The following is a 23,872-nucleotide window of genomic DNA, read 5'->3' as shown; positions in this document are numbered from 1 at the left end:
TGCTCCGGAAATCGATGCTAGCCCCGGTACATGGACGCACACCGCCGAATTAATGTGCTTAGTGTGGCCGCATACTTTCGACTGTATACAATCTGTTTCCAAAATTCGAATTCTGTAAATTCGGATTAATCCCATAGTGTAGACATTCCCATAGATGTTCTGGCAGAGATTACAAACACAGCCAGCTCCAGTGGCTTTTATAATCACGGCAAACACAAACAGTGGGGTTTATAAACTCTGCTGGTGAATTTTGCAAATCCGGTAGCATGGGTAGTTTGTAAGGTCCTAAAAAGAATAACCGTGGAACCATATCAGGCCAGAACTTTCCAGTGATTTCTGCTTTACAGGAGATGCCATAATATGGGTCTTGGCTTTTCCTATGTCCCTATCCCTCTTTAGGTCCAAAAAAAAACAAGGAAAATTAAAATGAACGTAGGTTAACATAATTTTAAGGGTATAAATGTATATAGCCAAACATCAGGGCATTATTTTCTGTGACATGAACGTAGCCATTTGGAATGTCCTGCCCTTTGCTTGTCCTGTGCTGCTGCTGTTTGGTTGTTGTTTTTTATAACGTTGTATGATGGCAAACAACGTGCGCTGCGCTGCTATTTAATGCCCGCCTTAACCGATGCTATTAACAGTCGTGTGGCTCGGCTCTTTGGGGCCGGGATCGTCTTTGTGCTGAGTCTGGGCAGCACGATGCGGCCCCGCTCCAGGACCGCAATACCCGGCCCAAGTCCTGGGCACGGCTGAATGCGAGCTGCGGAGAACCTCGGCGCTCCCATGTCCGGGCTCGGGCGGGTGTGAACTTAACGCTCTAGGAGTTTCTGGCTGTTACTCCCCTGGGGCCTGGGGGTAGGCGGGCAAGGCCGTGTGTGGTGCGGGCTGCGGGGGGAGGGGACGTCAGTCCGTCCCTCAGCTGAAGGCGGAGCACGGCAGCGCCTCACACCGGGTGAAGGGCTCAGCGGGAGGGGAATCAGCCCCGCCGCGCAGAGGGAGAGAGCGCGAGGCGCCGCAGTGTGTCCGGTCCCGCCCCCCCCCGGGCTCGTACCATTTGGCGGCGCTGGTGCGGGGGTGCGCGGCAAACCCCAGCCAGGGGTTCCCTGGCTGCCGCGCGAGCGACTGGGCTCCCCCGTGACCCCCGCGCGCACATCGCGCAGCCCCCGCCTCCCCCCGGGCTCTCGGGCCCCCGCCGGGCCTGGGGCGGCAGTGGCGGGAGGGCGCTGCGCACGCGGCTCCCCCGCCCCGCGCGCCCGCCCCGGCCCCGCCGTTATTCGGATGCGGAGGCCGAGGCGGGCAGCGCCGAGAGCGCGGGGGTCCCGGACCATGCTGGGTAGCGGGCGGCGGCGCCCGGCGGACTCGCACCCCGACCAATGGGTGCTGGTTGCACCAGGTAACCCCCCCCGCGGAGGGCTGGAGCCCCGGCGCCCCGTCTCCCCACCAGCGCCGCCGGGGGAGATTGGACCTCCCTCAGCGCCCCATGTCCCATCCCCCACTAGCGCCCCAGGGGAAACTGGAGCCCTGTGACCCATCTCGGCCAGGAGGGGCACGACCTCAGAGCAGTGAGATTTGATCCCCCTGGTCCACTCAGGCTCCCCTTGTTGTGCCCCGTCCAGTCCCAGGGAGCAGGACCCAGCGGGGGTTGAGGGGCTACTCATTGTAGAAGGTTAAATTCTTTGCAGCTGTATTACAGTCAAGGGGGCAGCTGCAGGGGGTGTATTAAGGCAGGATTTGATGGTCTATATCTGCTGCCCCTTCCCTCTCACCAGTGAGCTAGATGCATCTCAAAGGCTACTGATGTTGCAGAAGGAGAGAGAGCTCCTCCCTTATCAAATCCACCTCTACCCCAATATAACGCTGTCCTCAGGAGCCAAAAAATCTTACCGGTTATAGGTGAAATCGTGTTATATCGAACTTGCTTTGATCTGCAAGAGCATGCAGCCCTGCCCCCCCTGGAGCGCTGCTTTACCGCGTTATATCTGAATTTGTTTTATATCGTGTCGCGTTATATCAGGGTAGAGGTGTACTTAGATTTCCTTGGCTGATTTGCACCCTAGTCAAGACCTCTTTGTATATCCAGCCAACCCCTATCTTGCTAAGTAGCTGGATCATCTACCAGAGCTGCCTGTGTGTAACCTTAAGCAAAGTCTTACAGAGTTCACCATTCTGCTTCTCAGTCTTGACTCAATATTTTCCTACATCACTGGGATATCACAGGGTTTAACTCATTAGAATTAGTAAATTGCTGTGAGATCCTTGGGGAGAAGGTGCTCTACAAGTGCAAAATATTATTTCTAGAGTACTCCCACTGGTGCTTCATCTCACCTGTTTTTGACAATCTTTAGTGAAGGACCCTCACCTACTTCACAGTTTATTCTGTCTTCTGTTTTCTAAAGGGAATGGCATAGAGACATAAACATCAGCTTTGAAACACTTAGACCCTTCTGAAACACAAAGTTCTAAACCTGATCAGGGATCTACTCAACCCTTCATTCTTATAGGATAAATAAACATAATTCCCTGTATCTGATGGAAGAATGTTTCAGATGAGGGCCTTAAAAACTGAAATCCTCTCTGGCCTGTATTTCCCTCCACTCCACAACTGTCATTCAGTGTGTTTTGTAAATGTAAAATTGCATTACTGCTAATTTTTTTGCAGTGTCTGGATTAAAAATACCATCTGATTCTTACCTTCAGTAATCTCCAAACAAAAAATTGGTTAATTTTTAAATGAAGGTGGCCGAGTGAGAGAGAATGTGTACAAACTGTAGAAAACTGAGAAAAGATGCATTTCTCAACCCTATTTTCTTCTGGATTTGCTGATTCCTTCCTGGCTCCATTCTTAGCTTTTCTGTTCCACACTCTTGGATCTGACATGCAGAGTGTACAAGATGCTGCTGCTGATAGTAATAATAACTAGGGCTGTCAATTAATCACAGTTAACTCATGTGATTAACTCAAAAAAAAATCAAAGTTCAAAAAATTTATCACCATTAATTGCACTTATAACAATAGACTACCAATTGAAATTTACTAAATATTTTTGGATGTTTTTCTACATTTTAAATATTGATTTCAGTTACAACACAGAATACAATGTGCTTACTTTATATTATTATTTCTGATTACAAATATATGCACCGTAAAAATGATAAAAGAAATAGTATATTTCAGTTCATGTCATACAAGTACTAAAGTGCAATCTCTTTATTGTGAAAGTGTAACTTACAAATGCAGATTTTTTTTTTGGTTACATAATAACACTCAAAAACAAAACAGTGTAAAACTTTAGAGCCCACTCAGTCCTACTTCTTATTCTGCCAATCGCCAAGACAAACAAGTTTGTTTACATTGACAGGAGATACTGCTGCCTGCTTCTTATTTACAATGTCACCTGAAAGTGAGAACAGGCATTCATGATGGCACTTTTGTAGCCAGCGTTGCAAGGTATTTACATGCCAGATATGCTAAACATTCGTATGCCCCTTCCATGCTTTGGCCACCATTTCAGAGGACATGCCGATGATGCTCATTAAAAAAATAATGCTTCAATTAAATTTGTGACTGTACTCCTTGGGGGGAGAATTGTATATCTCCTATTCTGTTTTACTTGCATTCTGCACTCTTTACATTTACTTGCACTCTGATGCAGAAACTACAGAACCCAAACCACCAAAAAAGAAAATCCACCTTCTGCTGGTGGCATCTGACTCAGATGAAGAAAATGAACATGTCGGTCTGCACTGCTTTGGATCGTTATCAAGCAGAACCCATCATCAGCATGGAACCATGTCCTCTGGAATGGTGGTTGAAGCATGAAGGGACATATGAATTTTTAGCACATCTGGGACGTAAATATCTTGCAACGCTGGCTACAACAGTGCCATGTGAACGCTTGTTCTCACTTTCAGGTGACCTTGTAAACAAGAAGCAGGCAGCATTATCTCCTGCAAATTGTAACCAACTTTGTTTGTCTGAGTGATTGGCTGACCAAGAAGTAGGACTGAGTGGACTTGTAGATTCTAAAGTTTACATTGTTTTATTTTTGAATGCAGTTCTTTTTTTTACATAATTCTACATTGTAAGTTCAACTTTCATGGTAAAGAGATTGCACTACAATACTTGTATGAGGTGAATTGAAAAATACTATTTCTTCTGTTTTTTACAGTGCAAATATTTGTAATAAAAAATAAATATAAAGTGAGCACTGTATGCTTTGTATTCTGTGTTGTAATTGAAATTAATATATTTGAAAATGTAGTAAACATCCAAAAATATTTAAAATAAATTATATTCTATTGTTGTTTAACAGTGCAATTAATCACGATTAATTTTTTTAATCACTTGACAGCCCTAATAATAACCACTAGCTCTTATATCATGCATTTCATCTGCAGATCTCAAAGCAGTTTACAAGGGATGTCAGTATCATTCTCCTCATTTTACAGCTGGGAAAACTGAGGTACAGTGCGAGGTGAAGTGAGGTCACCTACCAGGCTAGTGGCAGAACCAGGAATAGAACCCAGATTTCCTGAATTCCAGTATAGGATGGGGATCCACTTCTTTCTTTGACATCTATGCAAACTTCAGTTTAGAGTTAAGTACTGTATTCAAACAGTTGGCTTTGCCCACAAATGCCTCTGTCCTATTAATTTTAACACACTTAACTTTATGCATGTGAGCAGTCAGTTCTGTGCAAAATGTTAATCTCTCACATCAGCATTTTCAGGATTGGAGCCAGAGCTTGTAACTTCCATGAACTCAAACAGGTTTCCTTACAGAGGCTACGTGTACACTCGGGGGCTTTACTGGTATAGTATAGGTATAATATACCAGCAGAGTGCTCCTGGTGTGGGAACAGCTGCACTGGCAAAGTTGCCAACTTTGCCAGCACAGCTCCAGCAAAGTTTATAAAGTTCATCAAATGTATAGGAAAGTTTATTAAATTCAGTAGAACCTGAAAGCACATATTGAGTTTCAAAAGTCCACAGCAAATAGCTCCAAGGTTTTGCCGCTGACATAATCAGAAATAGTCTTAGGTCTAATTGGTCTAATAGTTGAAGTCTAATTGAAGACCATTGAATATAATAAATTAAAATTTTTATAGTGTTTTTGATAAATTACAGAAAGTTGAATATCCCTTTTTGAAGTCCCATATTTCAGAAGTGTTTTGTCAGAATTTCTGTAAAATTCACTTATGGCTATACTTGCAAAATTTGACTTTGCTTTCCAAATTTCCAACAGAATAGTCTGTTTTTTGAGGAAGTTAAATTCTTGCAACTCCCCTGTGGGGTAGGTAAGTAACAAGTTTCTGATTTTATGCAGGGAAACTTATGGAGAGAAAAGATTTGTTTTACTGTTACAACAAGAAGCACGAAAGAGCTATTTGTTACTTTTTCTTCTTGGAAAGTAGGTACATCCAAAGGATCCAGTCCTACAAACACTAAGTCACACCTATAGCTGCTCGCATGAGTAATCTTAACATTAGAATAGCTCACATGGGTGTTGATATCATGTATCACCCTATATATTCAGTAGCATTATTTTCACCTGGACATGAATAGTTCGTCTTGCTTTGATTGTGCCTTTTTTTAACGTTAATGGAGATGATGGGCTAATTCTGCAAAGAAGCAGATGTCTTGGAATCAATCCAGACAGAGAAGGGAAACTGAAATTAAGGGACTTGTCAGCAAGTATTCAGAAATGAAACTGAAACTCTACCTAAATCATGTGTATCTTGATACCCATCAAGCCCCAAGCAACATGGCAGCAGCTTGTTATACTGAAAACTCTGTGAAATAGAGTGCTACAAAGTTAGGGCCTCACCCTGCAAACACTTAACCACATGCACAACTTTTCTCATGTGACTAGTCCCATTGTACCGAGAATTAGTATTGTATTAATGTCACAGAGACCATTGAACAGCCCTCGCATGATTTTTAGTTGCTAATGGCAGATTGGATTGAAAACAGCTAGAAATAAAAAGCTCTGTTATTCCATTATCCATCTCCTGACTCACCATTAAGACTGATAAAACAACGAGGAGTCCTTGTGGCACCTTAGAGACTAACATTTATTTGGGCATAAGCTTTCATGAGCTAGAACCCACTTCATCAGATGCAACCATTCAGACTGATAGTAAATCTTAATCTGAAACTTTTGCACTTCAATTAATGGTGACATGCTTTCCCCCGGCTGATCACTGTGATGCAGCATTGGAAAGGGCAAGATACTGTCAGTACTTGCAACAGAAATCAGTGGAATGCCAAATAGTTAAATTGGAAGGCTGAGCGGTGCAATTTCTAAGTCTTCAGTTGAACTAATCACATGAGCAAAGAAAAAGCCTGTTTTCATTGTTTAATAATGAAAGGAACAGTTATGTTGTGGCTTTACTTTTTCATCTGCAGGATACTTGGCATGTTTTCTGAGCAAATGTTACTTACCAGATTATCAGATTGAGACAGTGCTACCAACCCATAGGGCAGGGGTGGCCAACCTGAGCCTGAGAAGGAGCCAGAATTTACCAATGTACATTGCCAAAGAGCCACAGTAATATGTCAGCAGCCCCCCAGCAGCTCCCCCCACCTGTTCCCAGCATCTCCCACCCACCAGCAGCCCTGCCAATCAGTGCCTTCGCCTCCCTCCCAGCACCTCCCAATCATCTGTTTCATGGCATGCAAGAGGCTCGGGGCGGGGCGGGGCGAGGGGGAGGGAGGGGAGGAGCGAGAGCACTGCAGGCTCAGGGGAGGAGGTGGAGTGGGGGCAGGGTCTGTGGCAGAGCCAGGGGTTGAGCAGTGAGCACCCCCTGGCACATTGGAAAGTTGGCGCCTGTAGCTCCAGCCCCAAAGTCGGTGCCTATACAAGGAGCCGCATATTAACTTCTGAAGAGCTTCATGTGTCCCTGGAGCCACAGGTTGGTCACCCCTGCCATAGGGCATCAGCAAGCATAACTGAATATGTGGGGCTTTCACATGAGCCCAAGGAATAAGAGAGGGAGTGACCAGCTTGAAAACTCTGGGTCATATTGGAAAAGTAGTCATATTAAAATAAGCTCTAGGAGACGTAGTATGTAAAATGTAATGTATTTTAACAACTTACATAGACAAATTATATTTATTCTATTACATGTCATTACTCCTAGGAGCATTCTGTTCCAAAAATTTAAAAATTCTGCAAATTTTATTTGTCAAAATAACACTACATAATCACTCCAGTTCCAATTACTTTGGTAATTTATTTCAAAATACCTGTCAGCAAGTATGTCTGTAACAATACAGACACACAAAAATTCCCCCGGGAGTAGAGAGTTAAAGAAACCCCTATGCTCTGTCCCTTTTACCTCCCCCTCCAGATCCCAGCTGGGGGGCCAGACACCCACAACCCCTCACCCCACAGCCCACCTTTGGGCCCCCCCCCCAGCCAATACACCCAAACCCCCTCCTCCCCAGAGCCCAGCTGCCAGGGCCGGCTCCAGGCACCAGCTTACCAAGCAGGTGCTTGAGGCGGCCACACCAGAGAGGGGCGGCACGTCCGGCAATTCAGCAGTGGGTCCCTCGTTCCCACTCGGAGCGAAGGACCTCCTACCGAAGTGCCACCGATCGCGGCTTTTTTGTTTGTTTTTTGTTTTGCAAGGTGGGGGGTGGCTGCTTGGGGCGGCAAAAACCCTGGAGCCGGCCCTGCCAGCTGCAAAGCCCCCCCCAGCCCAGATCCTGCACTCCATCTCTCCCCCTGGCCCAGATACCCATCTCCCCTCCCCGAGTTCAGCTGGGGGGCCCCGCCATGCCCAGACACCCTTCCCCCACAGAGCCCAGGGATCCAGAGGGAGAAACAGCCTGATGCTCTGTCCCAGGCTTGCGCAGAGTTTCCTGCGTGCTGCCCTCTTTCCCTCAGGGAATGCTGGGAACTGCAGCTTCCAGGAACCCTCTAGTTCCCTCTCCCTCCCCCCAGAAGTGTCTTCTATGTGCAAGCTCTGCCAGTCCAGTGGTTCCTAGTGGAAGCTAGCAGCACTGCAGCCCATTTCTGTGGGGGAAAGGAAATTCTGTGCAGACAGCGTTCATTTCTGCAAAATTCTGCATTGTGCAGTGACACAGAATTCCCCCAGGAGCAGCATGTTAAGACCCTACCTTTTAAAACATTTGTTTTTGTTCATTTCTGTTTAACCTAAAATAAAAGATGTTTAACCCAATTTGTTCATCACCCATAGAGCAAAACACAGTAGTAGACTGTTATAAAACAGGATCCAGGAATTGCTTAGAATTTGAAATTCAGAGAGACATTTGGCCTTTTATATTTATCTGTCTCTTCAATAACATTCCCTGAACAAGTAGGTTTAAAAAAAATCAAATAGAACTTTGTACATATTACATAAAAACACTGCAGAATATATATTAATATTAAAGTCACCTTAAAAAGTGAGTGGATTGAGTGTCCAGGCCATTCAGTAGAGAGTTTAGAGAGAGGCTTTGTTGGCATAATTTACCTCTGCTTCCCCCAGTGTGTACATTACACCAGCTTAGATTCCCTTACACTTAAGACCTTTTACCAACAGGTAATTTGCACCCATTCTAATATGTCATCTCTGAGTATGGCCCACTAAGTATAAGGAAGACTACTTTGATGTAACTCATAAGCTGTGGGGCCAGAAGAGAGGAGTGTCGCAAGTAAAGTAACCAAAAAGAGATGTGAGACTCTCCCCTACTTTTGTTTCCTATATTCTGGCTCCTGAGTGAGCAAGGCATTGTCTACGCTCAGGAATAGTGCTGATTCAGCGGTTGGTGTACCTGCACCAATGTTGACCCTTAAGTGTAGACAAGGATAAGCTGGGGTTTGCTTCAGTTAAGCTAGTTGGGATTTAACCTTGCTTGGGCTAATGAGGGTTTACCCGTACTTCAGTGGGTGCAAACCCTGGCATGCCCTTATGTACACCTAGGGTTCAGCATGGGTACAGCTACACCAATTGCTGAATTAGTGCTATTTCTCTGTAGACAAGTTTTAGACTTGCTCCTTGTGAGTTGCTCTAAAAGAGGTTAATTATGTCTGAACAGGGTGAAGCCAGAGGAGGGCTATAGTGGTCCTGATATGCAAAATCAGTCATTCCACTTAGGAATAGGGGCAAAAGACTAACCAAACCATCTGGTAGTTGTTTCTGTCTGAAGTTTCACTCAAGATAACTCGTGTTTATCCCATGACTGCACCTTACAATTCACAGGTGATGCACAAGGTGGTGTAAGTTTGAGGAGTCCACCTTGTACCACCTTAAACATTGCTTCTGAATTTAACCCTTTGCTGAAGAGCACCAAACAGTGTATCAGTGATTGCCAGACTGATAACCATTAGGGCATTGACAGTAAGCATTGGCGAAGTCCTCACTCAATTTTTTAAGATAGTATTATAGATTTGTTTTGAAAAAAGCCAGAAGTGTAAGCTCTCCAACACTTTCTGATGTTTAAACATAGTTGAGAAATCGAATGCAAAGGCAAAATTTTCAAAGAAGATGCAATGGATGCTCCTGCAGAATGTGAGTCTGTGCAAAAGTGCCTGTTTGCTGAAGTAGTTGAGGGTTTTTGTGAAGATGCAATATGGGACTGGGAGTCAAGAAATCAAGTTTATAGTCCTGTCTCTGATACTTGACTGACTTTCTGACCTCTACCAAGTCACTTATCCTCTGTGTAGCTGAGTTTATTCCTTTGTTGATTGGAACTAATGCATACTTCATATGGATTATTAATTAAACTTTGTAAAACCCTTGGATGATGTAAAGTGTCATAAGTAATATGTAATCTTATTCAGCCCTTCAAAAAGGTCTGTATTACTTATAAGCCCGGGTACAGAGTGGTAGGGCATCACACTTATGTACCATAGAGTCATTGGTACTGAATTAAAGCCATATACTTCAGAGTTCCTTCACTCCATGAGGTACACAAATGAAGTGAGATTATTAGATCTAAAATATCTGCAGTATTAGTATCTCCGTCACTCTATCTTTATTTAAAGCCTTTATTAAAATATCTATCAAAAGGACTTCATCAAAATGTTCCCATGTTATAAACAATGTGCAAAGGCTACGTGGGCCTGCAGTACTGCAGGGAATGGAAGAAAATACAATTTATGTAGATGACTTTAAACTAGATAAATTCATATGTTTTAATATCTGTTTTTAAATGAAATCTTAACTTTGTATTTCGAGACTTTTTAATGAGCCTTTCTTTTTCAAGAAAAGCCCTCAATATTCTTTTAATGCCAACTTTAATGGCATCTTTTTGCCGAGAATTCCATATCCTTTGATACCAGACTGTTAAACAGAGTATTCATTTTTAAAATTTGCTTATAAAAATAGATTTTGGGGCCATCCATAATTGCTTCATGTAGCTTGGTGGGGTTTTATGTTCCTTTCCAATTTATTCGTGTAACAATAACCATTGTATATATGGAATTTGGTTGTATGTCTGACCTCCAGAAAATGTGATAAGGTTTCCCCCAAGATTTTAGGAATGAGTCGGGCAAGTGAAAGTCATCAGATGACCTGAGTGTTTTCGTTAAATGTGAAAGAAGTCTGGATACTTTTAAAAAGCTTTAATGGTTTGTTCTGGTATTATTTTAGACTTGGCCTGTGTTAAAGTGGGAGAGGCTTTCATGTGAGGGAATGCATGAGGATAGAAAATAAGGATGCTGGGATTACCCGTTAGCATACCTGCTGTGCTGCACATTTTCAAAGCTTTTATAGCCTCTCTTAAATCAGCTTCAGGATAGAGTAAGTTGTGAAATTCACTTTGCAGACTTCAGTGAAAATGACATGTCCATCTCAAAGTATTTTTTTAAAACTGTTTGGTGTTACTTGATGAATACTGCATAGATTACTGTAGACTATATCTTAAATGATATATACCAAAACCAATTTTAGAGAGACAAGGTGGATGAGGTAATATTCTTTTATTGAACCAATAAAAAAAAAGCTCAAAAGCTTGTCTCTCTCACCAGTAGAAGTTGGTCCAATAAGACAGTGGTTCTCAACCTAGGGTATGTGTATCCCTGGGGGTACACAGAGGTCTTCCAGGGGGTACATCAGCTTATCTAGATATTTGTCTTGTTTTACAACAGGCTACATAAAAAGCACTTGCGAAGTCAGTACCAACTAAAATTTCATACAGACAATGACTTGTTTATACTGCTCTATATACTATACACTGAAATGTAAGTACAATATTTATATTCCAGTTGATTTATAATTATATGGTAAAAATGAGAAAGTAAGCAATTTTTCAGTAACAGTGTGCTGTGACACTTGTATTTATGTCTGATTTTGTAAGCAAGTAGTTTTTAAGAGAGGTGAAACTTGGGGGTACGCAAGACAAATCAGACTCCTGAAAGGGGTACAGTAGTCTGGAAAGGTTGAGAGCCACTGCAATAAGTGATATGACCTCATCCACCTTGTCTCTCTAATATCCTGGGACTAACACAGCTACAATAATACTGCATAAAACCAGTTTTGACATTTATTTAAACAGCCCCATAAAGACATTGTGTTTACCTCTTAATTACCTCATTTGTTAGGGTTATAAAGGCACTATGTATTTGTGTAAATCTGTAATGGCATATTCTTAAATGCTGTGCTAGATGAACAATTGTCTAGTTTATCTATTGCTAATACACCCACCTTTACTGGGTGAGTGGTTTTGTCTATCTGCCTCTATCTTGGTACAGTGTCTAGGTGCAGTATAATTAATTGAAAGGCATAATTTCTAATCAAAAGACCCTGCACACTCTCGCTAACTTGTTTTTTGCACGTATAAAAGAAACTCCTTGGGGCAGAGTTTATAAAATCTATTCTTGTATATTGTGGCAAATAATCCACCATCTTCCTTTAGGATTTAACAAGAGACCTCTTGCTGCATCTTTGGTTTGGCCTTTACTTTTATTCTCCAATTTTTTTAACCAATTATGGGTCTTAGACCTTAAGACAAAAGACATATTTTAATTCTTAGTTTTCCTGGAAACAACAAAGCTGCTTTGATATTTCTTTTTAAGAAAGCTCATTAAGTTAGCAACAACATTATCTTTTTCACTGAGTGTGGGACTGAAAACCTCAAAAAAAGGCAATCCAGTTACCTTTGTAAGTAAAGATCTCTATGCCATTCACAAGGTTTGTAAAATGTGGTCTTTTTCTCTTATATCTGATGCCCTTTCCACAAAAGTAATGCTTTCTTACCCTGATTTCTTATACAGGAGAGAATACTAAAGAATGTGTTCCACATAAATAGGGGTTTCTTAATGTTCAAGACCAAGTTGGTTTGGTATCCATTTCTGCAAGACAGCACCCTTGCAACGTTCTCCCCATCTGCATGCCAACCTGATTTTCAAGCATAACTGATTTCTAATGAAAATTACTTCTAGTCAATGTAAGAAATGACAGAGTAGGTCATGCTGGTGGGGACATGGCATTGTATGTGAAAGAAAGCCTAGAGTCAGTTAAAGTAAACAGCTTAAATGGATCAAAGTGTACCACAGAATCTCTATGGATAGAAATTCAATGCTTGAACAATAAGAGTATAGTAAGTAGTAGGAATATACTACCGGCTCCCTGACCAGGATGGGATAGTGATTGTGAAATCCTCAGGGAGATTAGACGGGCTACAAAGACAGAAAATAAATTAATGATGGGGGATTTCAACTATCCTCATATTGACTGGGTATATGTCACCTCAGGAAGGGACACAGATAAAATTTCTAGACATCATAAATAACTGCTTGTTGGAACAGCTTGTCCTGGAATCCACAAAGGGAGAGCCAATTCTTGTTTTAGTCCTAAGTGATACACAGGATCTGGTCCAACAGGTGAATATAACTGAATTGCTCAGTAATAGTGACTATAATATAAAAGACAGTAAGAGACCCAAAAAATGCCACAATGGTTTAACAGCAGAGTAAAAGAGGTGGTTAAAGGCAAAAAGGCATCCTTCAAAAATTGGAAGTCGGGTGAGGAAAATAGAAAGGAGCATAAACTCTGGCAAGTCAAGTGTAAACTAGGGCAGGTCAAGAAAGAATCTGAAGAGCAACTAGAAAAAGACACAAAAACTAACAACCAATATTTTTTTAAGTACATTGAAAGCAAGAAGCCTACCAAACAGTCATTGGGGCACTGGACGATCAAGGTGCTAAAGGAGCACTGTAGGAAGACAAGGCTGTTACGGAGAAGCTAAATGAATTCTTTGTATTGGTCTTCACTGTATTGGATGTGAGGGACATCCTTGCACCTAAGCTATTATTTTAGGTGACAAATCTGAGGAACTTTCACAGCTTGAGAAGTCAATAGAGGAGGTTTTGGAATAAATGGATAAATTAAACAGGACTAGTTGGTATTCACCCAAGAGTTCTGAAGAAACTCAGATATGAAATTGCAGAACTACTACCTGTGATAAGATACCTATAACTTAAATCAGCCTCTGTATCATAACTGGAGGGTAGCTAATGGAACACCAATTTTTAACAAAGTCCCCAGAGGTGATCCTGGCAATTACAGGCCAGTAAGACTAACTTGAGTACCAGGAAATTGGTTGAATCTGTAGGTCAGAAAAAAATTATCAAGTACATAGATGAATACAATGCTTTGGCTTTTATAAAGGCAAATGCTGCCTCCCCAATCTAATAGAATTCTTTGAAAGTGTCAACAAATATGGACAAGGGTGCTGGATATAGTGTACTTAGACTTTCAGAAAGCCTTTGACAGGGTCCCTCACCAAAGGCTCTTAAGCAGAGTATGCAGTCATGGGATAAGAGGGAAGGTCCTCTCATGGATCAGTAACTGGTTGATAGCTAGGAATCAAGGGGTATCTCTACAGTGCAGTTAGACACTCATGGCTGGTCCGTGCCAGCTGACTCAGGCTCCCAGGACTCAGACTAAGGGGCTGTTTAATTGTGGTGTAGATGTTCAGGCTCAGGCCTGAATCTCTACACCACAATTAAACAGCCCTTTAATCCAAGCCCCGTGAGCCTGAGTCAGCTGGTACAGGCCAGCTGTGGGTTTTTAATGGTAGTGTAGGCATACTCAAAGGGTAGGAATAAATGGAGAGAGGTAAATAGGAGGGTCCCCAAAGGATCTGTGCTGAGACCAGTACTGTTCAACATACTTATAAATGATCTGGGAAAGGGGGTAAATGGTGAGGTGGCAAAATTTGCCGATGATACAAAATTACTTAAGATCGTTAAGTCCAAATCTGACTGTGAAGAGTTACAAAGGGATCTCACAGAACTGTGTGACTGTGACAAAATGGCAAATGAAATTCGGTGTTGATGAGGGCAAAGTACTGCATTTTTGAAAACATAATTCCAACTATACATACAAAACAATGATGTCTAAATGAGTTGTTACCGCATAAGAAAGAGATTGTGGTGGCACTATGGCTAGTTCTCTGAAAACATCCACTGAGTATGCAGCAGCAGTCCAAAAAAAACAAAAACAAAAAGCTAACATAATGTTAGGAACCATTAGGAAAGGGATAGAAAACAAAACTGAAAATATCATAACGCCACTGTATAAATCCATGAACACCCACACCTTCAGTACTACGTACAGTTTTGGTCACCCCATCTCAAAAAAGATATATTAGAAATATATTTGGATATATTAGCATATATAAGATATATTAGGGATGCAACCCCACGCTCTGGGTGTCCCTAAACCTCCAATTTCCAAAAGCTGGGAGTGGATGACAGGGGGGATGGATGATTGGAAATTGCCCTGTTCTGTCCATTTTCTCTGAAGCACTGGCACTTGCCACTGTCATAAAACAGGATACTGGGCTAGGTGGCCATTGTTCTTGTCCAGGATGGCCATTCTTGTGTTCTGATGTAATGGACATACTGTGTGGCTTTCAGGGGGAAATTACTAGTATCTGAAAGGTAAATCCAATTAATACAGACAGGTATGTTGGTGAAGTATGATGGGGTGGGAAAGATCTCTCAATTTATAATTTTATAATTCTTTTCAGAGCCTGTTACTGATCTTCCTATGAAACCTGATGGTGGACCTTTATTTACAAGACTGCGTAATCCAAGTACAGGCAAGTTTGCAACAGTTAAGGACATTGTTAATATTATGGTTAATTCTTTCCTTATCTCTACCAGAGGATTAATATTTTGCAAACTGAAATGATGATAGTGTTAATCTCATGTGCCAGAGATTTTGCTGAGGATGCCATGTAGTTAATTCAGTTCAAACATTTAGGATGTATTTTATCATTTTAATTGGTGGAACTGTTCATCAGAAATATTGGCAGCACAAAAAAGTGGTATATTTCAAATGTATCTTTTAAATGCATTAGTTTTTTGGGGATCCACAGGCCTTTCTTATAAATCCAAATTTAGATTCTTCCGCTAGTCACCTTATGCTATAAAATAAACATTCAGTTAGAAGAGGCTTTCATTACACTTGCCAAACTTTTGAGCCTTTTCATTTTTAACTACAATTTTCTTTTTACTTAGTCCAAAGTGTGGTATCTCTTTTCTTGTCAGTAGATGATGATTTACCTTTAATTAGAAACATATTGGAAAAACAAATAATGTAGAAAATTTAATGAACCTCCCTCCAATCTCCAAAACAATCATTTTCTTCTTTGGTTGTATAGCTAGAGTATCTTAAAGCTGCCTTTGTCTAAGACTTTATTTTCATTAAAGTATACAGTATTAAACCCTGTTTAGTTTATTTAAACAGAAAATCTTCACATTTAAAGTAGTTTGAAAAAATCTGGTTCAGGTTGTTTCTTCGCTCCCTTCATAAATTCATTTGCTTTCGGTAGGATCACTGGGTTTTTTAAAATGTCACCACTCATGTTTATGGCATTAAAACACATCAGAGAAACTTAATTACAGGTGCAGATAATCAGCTAGTTTCTGCTTTGTGCCTAAAGGAAGAGATTAGTGAAAGATAAGAGATGCAGAATGGAAAGAGAGTTTATTAATTCTGTTTAAAAATATTCAGAATTTAGCTTCAAAATATAACGCAATGCACAACTTCCATCTGCTGTACTGAATTGGCTTTGCAATTTGTCACCAGAATTGAAAAAAGGTGGATAAGAATTTATATTTTACCAGGGAAGGAAGTGATCTATTTAACTTGTAGACTGAAAAGTGTGTGGGTAAGGCTTTTAGAGAAAAAGCTTTCGGTGTAGTTGTTGACACCGAAGCTGGGTAACTTACTATAGAATTACAGGAAGCCTATTTAAAGATCTGTAATGCGCAAACTTTTGGTTATGTAACCTTATGTATGAGTGCAGAGTCTGAAATAGGAAGAGAAGAAAACACCCTTTTAGCATCTTTTTAGAATATTTGTGTTTTAATAACTAAATTGTTGTCTCCAAATATTGTATAAGCACCCATGCAATGTTGGTGTGCTCTTGAGTGCTCAGCCAGAACTAACCAAGTCTGCAAAATCATACAACTTCCAAAGCAAAGTCTTGGTGGCTTTCCATTATAGTAATGGAGATTGTCAGCCTTGTTCACAATATATTTGGCATTTCGTAATCAAAACTAATATGGGGGGGCATAAAAATGATCTATTCCACTTTGTCCATGTGAACCAGTGAGAAGCAGGGGGATTTTGCGAAGGGGCCTAAAACAAAGCATTTCTGTCATCTCCAAGATTTCAAGTTTCTAATGAAACCCACTAGTTCAGCTCCTTCATTCACCTAATTCATTTAACCCATACTCTCCCTACATCTGTACCAACACACAAAAATAAATGACATACAACAAAATGGCACTTAAAAGAGTCGGGACTCTCATTCCCTATCCCTGAGTCAGATAACTCAGAGACAGCCACAAAGAAAGAAGAGCAAAATTCTCGCTATCACCACCCCCTCCCATACAGACAAAAGCTAATTTCTTGTGTGATCTGATTTGGGTTTGAATCAAAGGCTTTGCACTGTAAGATGAACTATTCACACTTCTTATTTATTGATGCAAAATTGAGTAGGGATTATAGAGCTGGTAAACGAACATCTGTATATAATAGTTTTCTTTGTCTAAGCTTTCTTTGTAGTTACAGTGTATGTAGAATGTATGTATGTTTATGTATATAATAGGCACATTCTTCAGACATATTGGATGGTCTTTTGATTTTCATGAAAGCTTGCAAATACAAACCAGATTTCTTTTAACAGGGGAAGCTGCCCTCTACTTATTCAATAGCAGTGCACAGCAGCTGTTTGAAGTAAAAGCTTTTCATGAAGAATATCGTTCTTGGTTTATAGGTCAGACTGTTCAACATGGTGAGTAACATAGTGTTTCCTCTCCCTTACCCCTAAATGTAACTAATATTCATACATTTTCCCCCCATAAATTTACTGTTGTGTCTCCTAATTGCAGAGTCCAGTCACACACTATCTCCACCTTCTGAGGCACTCACATGCCATCTGGCTTTAGCCAGGGGTGGGGCTTTGTGGTCTCTTAGAAGACTGCCTTTGGCAGCCTCAATTAGACAGATGTTCATGTGTCTTGAAAAAAATCAAATTGTAGTAAACTCAAGTGCCACAAAATATTTAGCTTTCCTTGTCAATCAACCTGACAAGTCCTCAGGGAACGTATGTATATTTTAATTTGATGGAAAAAAGCATAAATGGACCCACTTATTTTAGCAATGAAATATAGTTTCAGGCATTGAAACATTTGGTCCCTCTTCCTTTCACCTACCATTCTGGTTCCCAGAAAAGCTTTGGGATCTCAAGCCGATGGCTCTTTTTCTGAGGCTGGTATTTAGGAATTTCATAACCTGGAGCAAGTTCCCCTATTTATTCACAGCCCTCTCCTCATCCTAGTCTATCTTTTTAAATAGAAGGCAGACAGCTTTCTGTACCTTCTCACCAAGGATCTAACAATGTTTTTATCAATGAGGATGTCACTAGAGAAAAGTTTCTTGCCCAGTCAATTACTGCATCCTATTTTATTTGATATTTTTTTTCTAGAAAAAGTATAATTTAATGACAGGGAACACACAATTTTCTAAAAACTGTATATCTTCTTTAATTGCATTATCCCTAAGTGTGTGTTTAATTCTAAATTTCCTTTGCACAGGTGCATATAGGAATAACCAGATTGCAAGTAATGCTGCTGTAAGCTTTGACTTGCTGTGGATGGGCGTTGAGCCACGGGAGTGTGCATGCTTCATGCTGCTGATTATGTTGAATTTTCTATGTCCCCTTCTCCTCCCACCTTCTGCCTTGGCCCCTGAGAAATAGCTGTCCTCAGGAATCTTCACCTGCATTTTGTTTAGAAGCCTGGAAAGGTGTTCCTAATTTCTTTGAGTGCTGCAGTGGCATGTATAAAATTAACTCCTGAACCTCTGAAAAAGTTGTTCTTCTGATGATAATTCTCCAGCTTTTTGTTTTTGTTTGAGTATTCTAGCTATGTATAAGTCTGAAATTCATTAGTTTTGCACTTCCTGTAAAATGGGTCCGTGTTCAACCTAGCTTTGTTAGTGAGCCTTTCAGGTTCCTGAGTGGAGTTTCCCTGTCTTTTCTCCCATTTGTCTGACATATCGATACTTGTGTCATGGAATCTCTCATTCTTGATTTCCTGCATCACCTGAAAGAGGAGCTTGCTCCAATTCCCTGTAATTCATGTTATCTTCTCTTGTTGGCCTGTTTTTTCTTTATATCCCACTGCTGATGCAAATGCACTACCTGGAAGATGGGTTGAACTGCCTCTCAAGCAGTAACATATTTGTTGTGGCTCTTAATGATCTAGACTACAGAAGCTGCTGTTTGAAAAGCGTAACATTACCTCCCTTTGATAGCCAGCATGTCACCTTCACAGCATGCTCCATCTTCAGCTGTTCCAGAAACAGACCTGATCTACACCTAAAACATAGATTGACTTAGCTACGTTACTCAGGAGTGTGAAAAAGTAGCCTACCAAAGCCTCGGTTTAGACACTGATAGGTTGACGGAAGAATTCTGTCAAACTAGCTACTGGCTCTCAAGGGGGTGGATTGAGTACACCACTGCAGCTCTGCCATTGTAGCACTTGTAGTGTAGACATATCCTGAGTTCCCTGTTGCCTTCCAAAGGCCTGTCTTTCTTTCTGCCTTTTTCTAATTTATTTTTCAATATTTAACGATGATCTCATTGTTTGGATTTTTCTCATATTTTTCAAGTGACAGTAATGCATTACTAGACTCATTGCTACTGGAAATGTTGTTTTTACGGGAACAAATGAGTGTGTAGAGAAATAGAAATACATTTAGTATTCTATGTCCCCAAAATACAAAAAAGCTTCTTTTAAAAAAAAAAAATTGCTTTCTCAGTGCTATGATGGTACCTTCCAGCCATCAGATTAAAAGGTACCAATGACAAGGAATAGATGACTGTAAGACAGAACTTGGGGAATGGGGTTTCATACTTATTTAGCGATCTTACTCTAAAATGGAGAAGATTTGGAAATAAATATGCAAATTAATTAAAGACATCACAAATTATAATTTACCATTGGGCCTGTTGGTTCTGTTGTTAGGTCTTCCGTTGGAAAATCAACACTTTTTGAAATATGAAAAATGAATTATTAGTTGTAAGCCAAATGATTCACCAATAACCTGATCTTGGTTTGGCAAGATTTAGGAAATACAAAATGGGAAAAGTATGTTAAAATTTCATTCCCTATTAGTGAATTAAAACAAAAACCTCTCTCTAGCTGTCAAGTCCAAATATCTGCACTCATTTTTGGTTTTCTAATGTCAAATGGTTATCAATTATTAGATCTTATCTAATGAATTGCTTTCATGTTACATTGTTGTTTCCAATTATCTATATTGAAGGCTCTGTTAAACGAAGGCCCCATCCTGCAATTGGTATATATTATTAAACATACGCACTGGACCATATTCTCTGGTCTACTAAGTTCACTTTGTGTCACATAAGAAACCAACAGAGAATTCCCGCATGCAGAGGGAATCTCTGGCCTTTGTAAAGCATGCAGATTTCAGCTACAACTCATCTTCTGCTTCCTACTGCAGAGCTTGTGCCTGATGTAAGTGGGGAAGGGGCCACAGCAGAGCGAGGCCTCATTATGCCTGATTCTCTGCTGATGGAAAGGATTTCTCCTGTAGCATTCATTGAAGCTAGACTCCTGCAGCTTTAACTTATGCCAGGACTAGGGGGAGAGCAGAATCATTGAGCTACAGTCAGCTTCCTATCAAGACACCTGTCCCGCTGTATTTGAACGTGGCTTAGGCACAATTGAGAATTGAGCCCTTTTATATTAAGGCATTTATAAAACAAAATAACAGAATTTACTTAACTGCTCCATGAAAATGCTGCAGCCCCATCAGTAAAATTAAAAGGAAATAATCAAGCTGCTTATGTTATGTTTCTGAGAATAAAATGTTCTTTCATCTTTCTGTCCATAGATGGACGCCTATTGTTTGCAACACCAGTGGATCCTTTATTTCTGGTGCTTTTCTACCTCATAAAGGCAGAGAAAGAGGTAAGTGTCCTTGATTCTGGCATTAGAAATTTTAGGGGAAACAGCTATTTATTACTTTATTTTCTCTAAAAGTTATTTTAATTCTTTAAAGTGGGACTCCCACGCTAAATGAATGTTAAATTATATTTCACTGGAGCACAAATACATGTCCCAGACAGGTTGTTGTCATTTTTGCCACTGTTGTTTGGTAATCAAAGATGTAGTGGATTGTCAGTAAAGGATGTTATAGTTAAGGTTACATTTTGATTTTGATCATAAGCCTTATATTTCTCTCTCTGCTCATAATTATCTGAAAAATTTTCAATTTCATCTGAAATGTTTCATTTTTGGTCTCATTCCAAAGGTGAATATTTTGGAAAGTTTGAGATGAATTCATTCATCCATTTTTAATTATGGAAGGTGAGGGAAACAAAAATACTTTTACCACTCTAGAAAAATGTGAAGATGCTGCTTTGCACATTGATGAGTTTAAAAATGGTTGACCTTTACAAGTTGAAATTTCCACGTGTGTAGTCCTTACTGAGGACTTACCTCTAAGCCAGTTTGCCTAACTAAATATAAAAATTAACAAAACAAGCTGAATTATAAGCATTGGAAAAATCCGTTTTGTGACTGCTCAGCACAAGATTTCCCCCTAACATTTGAGTTACATTTTTTTGGCGCCAGTCGAACAAAGCACTTAAACCCCTGCTTAAGTACTTTGCTGGATTGGGGCCAGGTTGCTTAGGACTTTGTGGAATTCATAGATTCCAAGGTCAGAAGGAACCATTGTGATCGACTAGTCCACCTCTTGTATAACATGGGCCATAGAACATCCCTGAAAAAATGTCTAGAGCATATCTTTTAGAAAATATCCATTCTTGATTTAAAAATTGTCAGTGATGGAGACTCCATCGTGACCTTTCGTAAATTGTTCCAATGGTTAACTACTGTCACTGTTAAAAATGTAAACCTTATTTCCAGTCTGAATTTGTCTAGCTTCAACTTCCAGCCACTGAGTTGTTACACCTTTCTCTGCTAGATTGAAGAGATCATTATCAAATATTTGTTCCTGTGTAGGTACTTATAGACTTAATCAAGTCACCCCTTAACCTTCACTTCGTTAAGATAAATAGATTGACATCCTTGACTCTATCTCTGTAAGGCATGTTTTATAATCCTCTAATTATTCCTGTGTCTCTTTTCTGAACCTTCTCCAGTTTATCAACATCCCGCTTGAATTGATGGCACCAGAACGGGATATAGTATTCCGGCAGCAGTCACAACAGTGCCAAATACATAGGTAAAATAGCCTCTCTACACTCAAGATTCCCCTGTTTATGCATCCAAGGATTGCATTAGCCCTTTTTGCCACAGGGTTGTACTGGGAGCTCACAATCAGCTGATTTTCCAGCATGACTCTCAAATCTTTTTCAGTGTCACTGCTTCCCTGGATAGATCCCCCCATTCTATAAGGATGGCCTACATTCTTTGTTCCTAGAGATTGAGGCCTATGAGTCCCTGTGACTGTGGTGCCTGGAGAGGCTACACTGAGAATGCTTATTCAGGGCAAACTGCAAAGAATAGGGCAGACAATCCCCAAAACTGGTGGTTCTTCTTCGAGTGATTGTTCATGTGCATTCCACAATAGGTGTGTGTGCTTGCCACATGCACCAGTGCCGGAAGTTTTTCCCCTAGCAGTACCCATAGGGAAGCGCCCCTAGCGACCCCTGGAGTGGTGCCGCCATGGCACGGTATAAGGGGCACTGCGCGCTTCCCCCACTCTCAGTTCTTTCTTGCCTCCAGTGAAGGTTCCTTGGAACTGCTGTGCTCCAACTCTCAGCTGTAGCTTTCCCTGTTTGGACTGTCGTTTAGTTTGTAGATAGTACCTGTGTGTGTTTAAAAAAAAAAAAAAAAAGTTATATAGATAGAGTAAAAAAGTGCACTGGGGTCAGGGCATGCCCCGCGCCCCAGGCTTTAAGTCGTGCAACACTTGTAAGCGGCCTATACCTGTAAGTGATCCACACACTAGCTGTTTACGCTGTCTTGGGGAAATCCACCTCAGCAACCGCTGCAAGATTTGCAGATCATTTAAGCCTTGGACCAAGAAGGAGCGGGACATACGGCTCCGAGCCATATTGATGGAGTCGGCCCTGACACCGCTATGCCAGTCCGAGTCGGCACTGAGCACCGCAGCATCGGTGCGCGCAGCGACCCAGCAGTGCCCTCCACCAGCCAGCACTGCTCCCCATCCACAGGACACTCTAAGAAGACGAAGAAGAGATCTTCTCTGTCAAGGCACCGGGGCAAGGCTGGGGGCAAGACTAGACCCACGTTGGGCAGCTCTCGATCCCCCTCGACCTCGCGGCCTCCGACTCAAGTTGAGCGGAGTAGCCCAGCCCACTCTGAGCCGGCCTCCGCGGACGCTAGTGGCCACATATGGGTGCCCTCCACGCTGGAGGCCCTGCAGGCGGCTTGAGACATAATGTCTCTCCCGGTATCAGCTGCACCGACCCCAGCGGCTCCCTGGTCCAGAGGCAAGCCAGCACTCGGACCGCCACAGTCGCCACCCGGGCGGTACCGCTCATCATCGAGGGAAGGTTCCCGACGCCGTTCTCCACAGAGTGACCACACACATACCCCCTTCCCCCCCCCCCCCCCGCAGCCCACGCTGGTCCCCATCAACCCCCACCAGATTGTCTCGTTGGGTGCTGAGCAGCAGGGAATCCAGGCACCGCTCCACATCGAGGAAGTGCAGGCCTCAAGATCAGAGCGCGCCCCACCGGGACTGGGACAGACGCCGACTCCGAGAAGCCGCTGTAGCCCCTCACGGTACCGATGTTGACGCCGCTCACGCTCTCCGTCCCAGTTGAGGTCCCCAGCACAGCACCCCTCCCGCAGCTTCAGGCGTAGATCACTAGCAACTGGCCGTCACGGATCTGCCCGACGGAACCGTTCGCAGAGCAGCCATTACAGACGGTACTCCCGCTCCTCTACACCAGACTCAAGGTCTCGAGCCTGGCACAGTTCACGACACCGTTACTCGTCCCCATCCCGGGATAGCTGCCATTCGTATGCCAGCCCGGCCTCCCCTCGGAGCCGACAGTTGGTGGACCGGGCAAGTCCGGCGGGGCAGCCTGTTCCAACAGTGCCACAGCAAGTGCAAGTAATAGAGTGGTAGCTGTGTTAGTCTGAATCTGTAAAAAGCAACAGAGGGTCCTGTGGCACCTTTAAGACTAACAGAAGTATTGGAGCATAAGCTTTCGTGGGTGAATGCCCACTTCATCAGACGCAAGTAATGGAAATTTCCAGAGGCAGGTATAAATCAGTATGGAGATAACGAGGTTAGTTCAATCAGGGAAGGTGAGGTGCTCTGCTAGCAGTTGAGGTGTGAACACCAAGGGCGGAGAAACTGCTTCTG

General features: G+C 41.9%; 1 protein-coding gene across 2 annotated transcripts in view; it reads left to right on the top strand.

Annotated features, from left to right (window-relative positions):
• Positions 1-1,261: 1,261 nt before the first annotated feature.
• Positions 1,262-23,872, top strand: part of RNASEH2B (ribonuclease H2 subunit B) — a 49,420-nt gene continuing 26,809 nt past the window's right edge. Inside the window, exons 1-4 of one of the 2 annotated variants that reach the window (XM_026653655.2) lie at positions 1,262-1,396; positions 14,988-15,059; positions 17,157-17,264; positions 20,396-20,472. In XM_026653655.2, coding sequence (XP_026509440.1) covers positions 1,282-1,396; positions 14,988-15,059; positions 17,157-17,264; positions 20,396-20,472 — 372 coding nt within the window. In that variant the 5' untranslated portion in view covers positions 1,262-1,281. Of the gene's footprint in view, positions 1,397-4,538; positions 4,600-14,987; positions 15,060-17,156; positions 17,265-20,395; positions 20,473-23,872 lie in introns of those variants that run through there. The other variant, XM_026653656.2, reaches the window with a different exon arrangement.

Source organism: Terrapene carolina, unplaced genomic scaffold (assembly GCF_002925995.2).
Source record: "Terrapene carolina triunguis isolate 2854851 unplaced genomic scaffold, T_m_triunguis-2.0 Scaffold142, whole genome shotgun sequence".
NCBI lineage: Eukaryota > Metazoa > Chordata > Testudines > Emydidae > Terrapene > Terrapene triunguis.
Note: the sequence above shows the minus strand (reverse complement) of the source record. Positions and strands in the feature narration are given on the sequence as shown.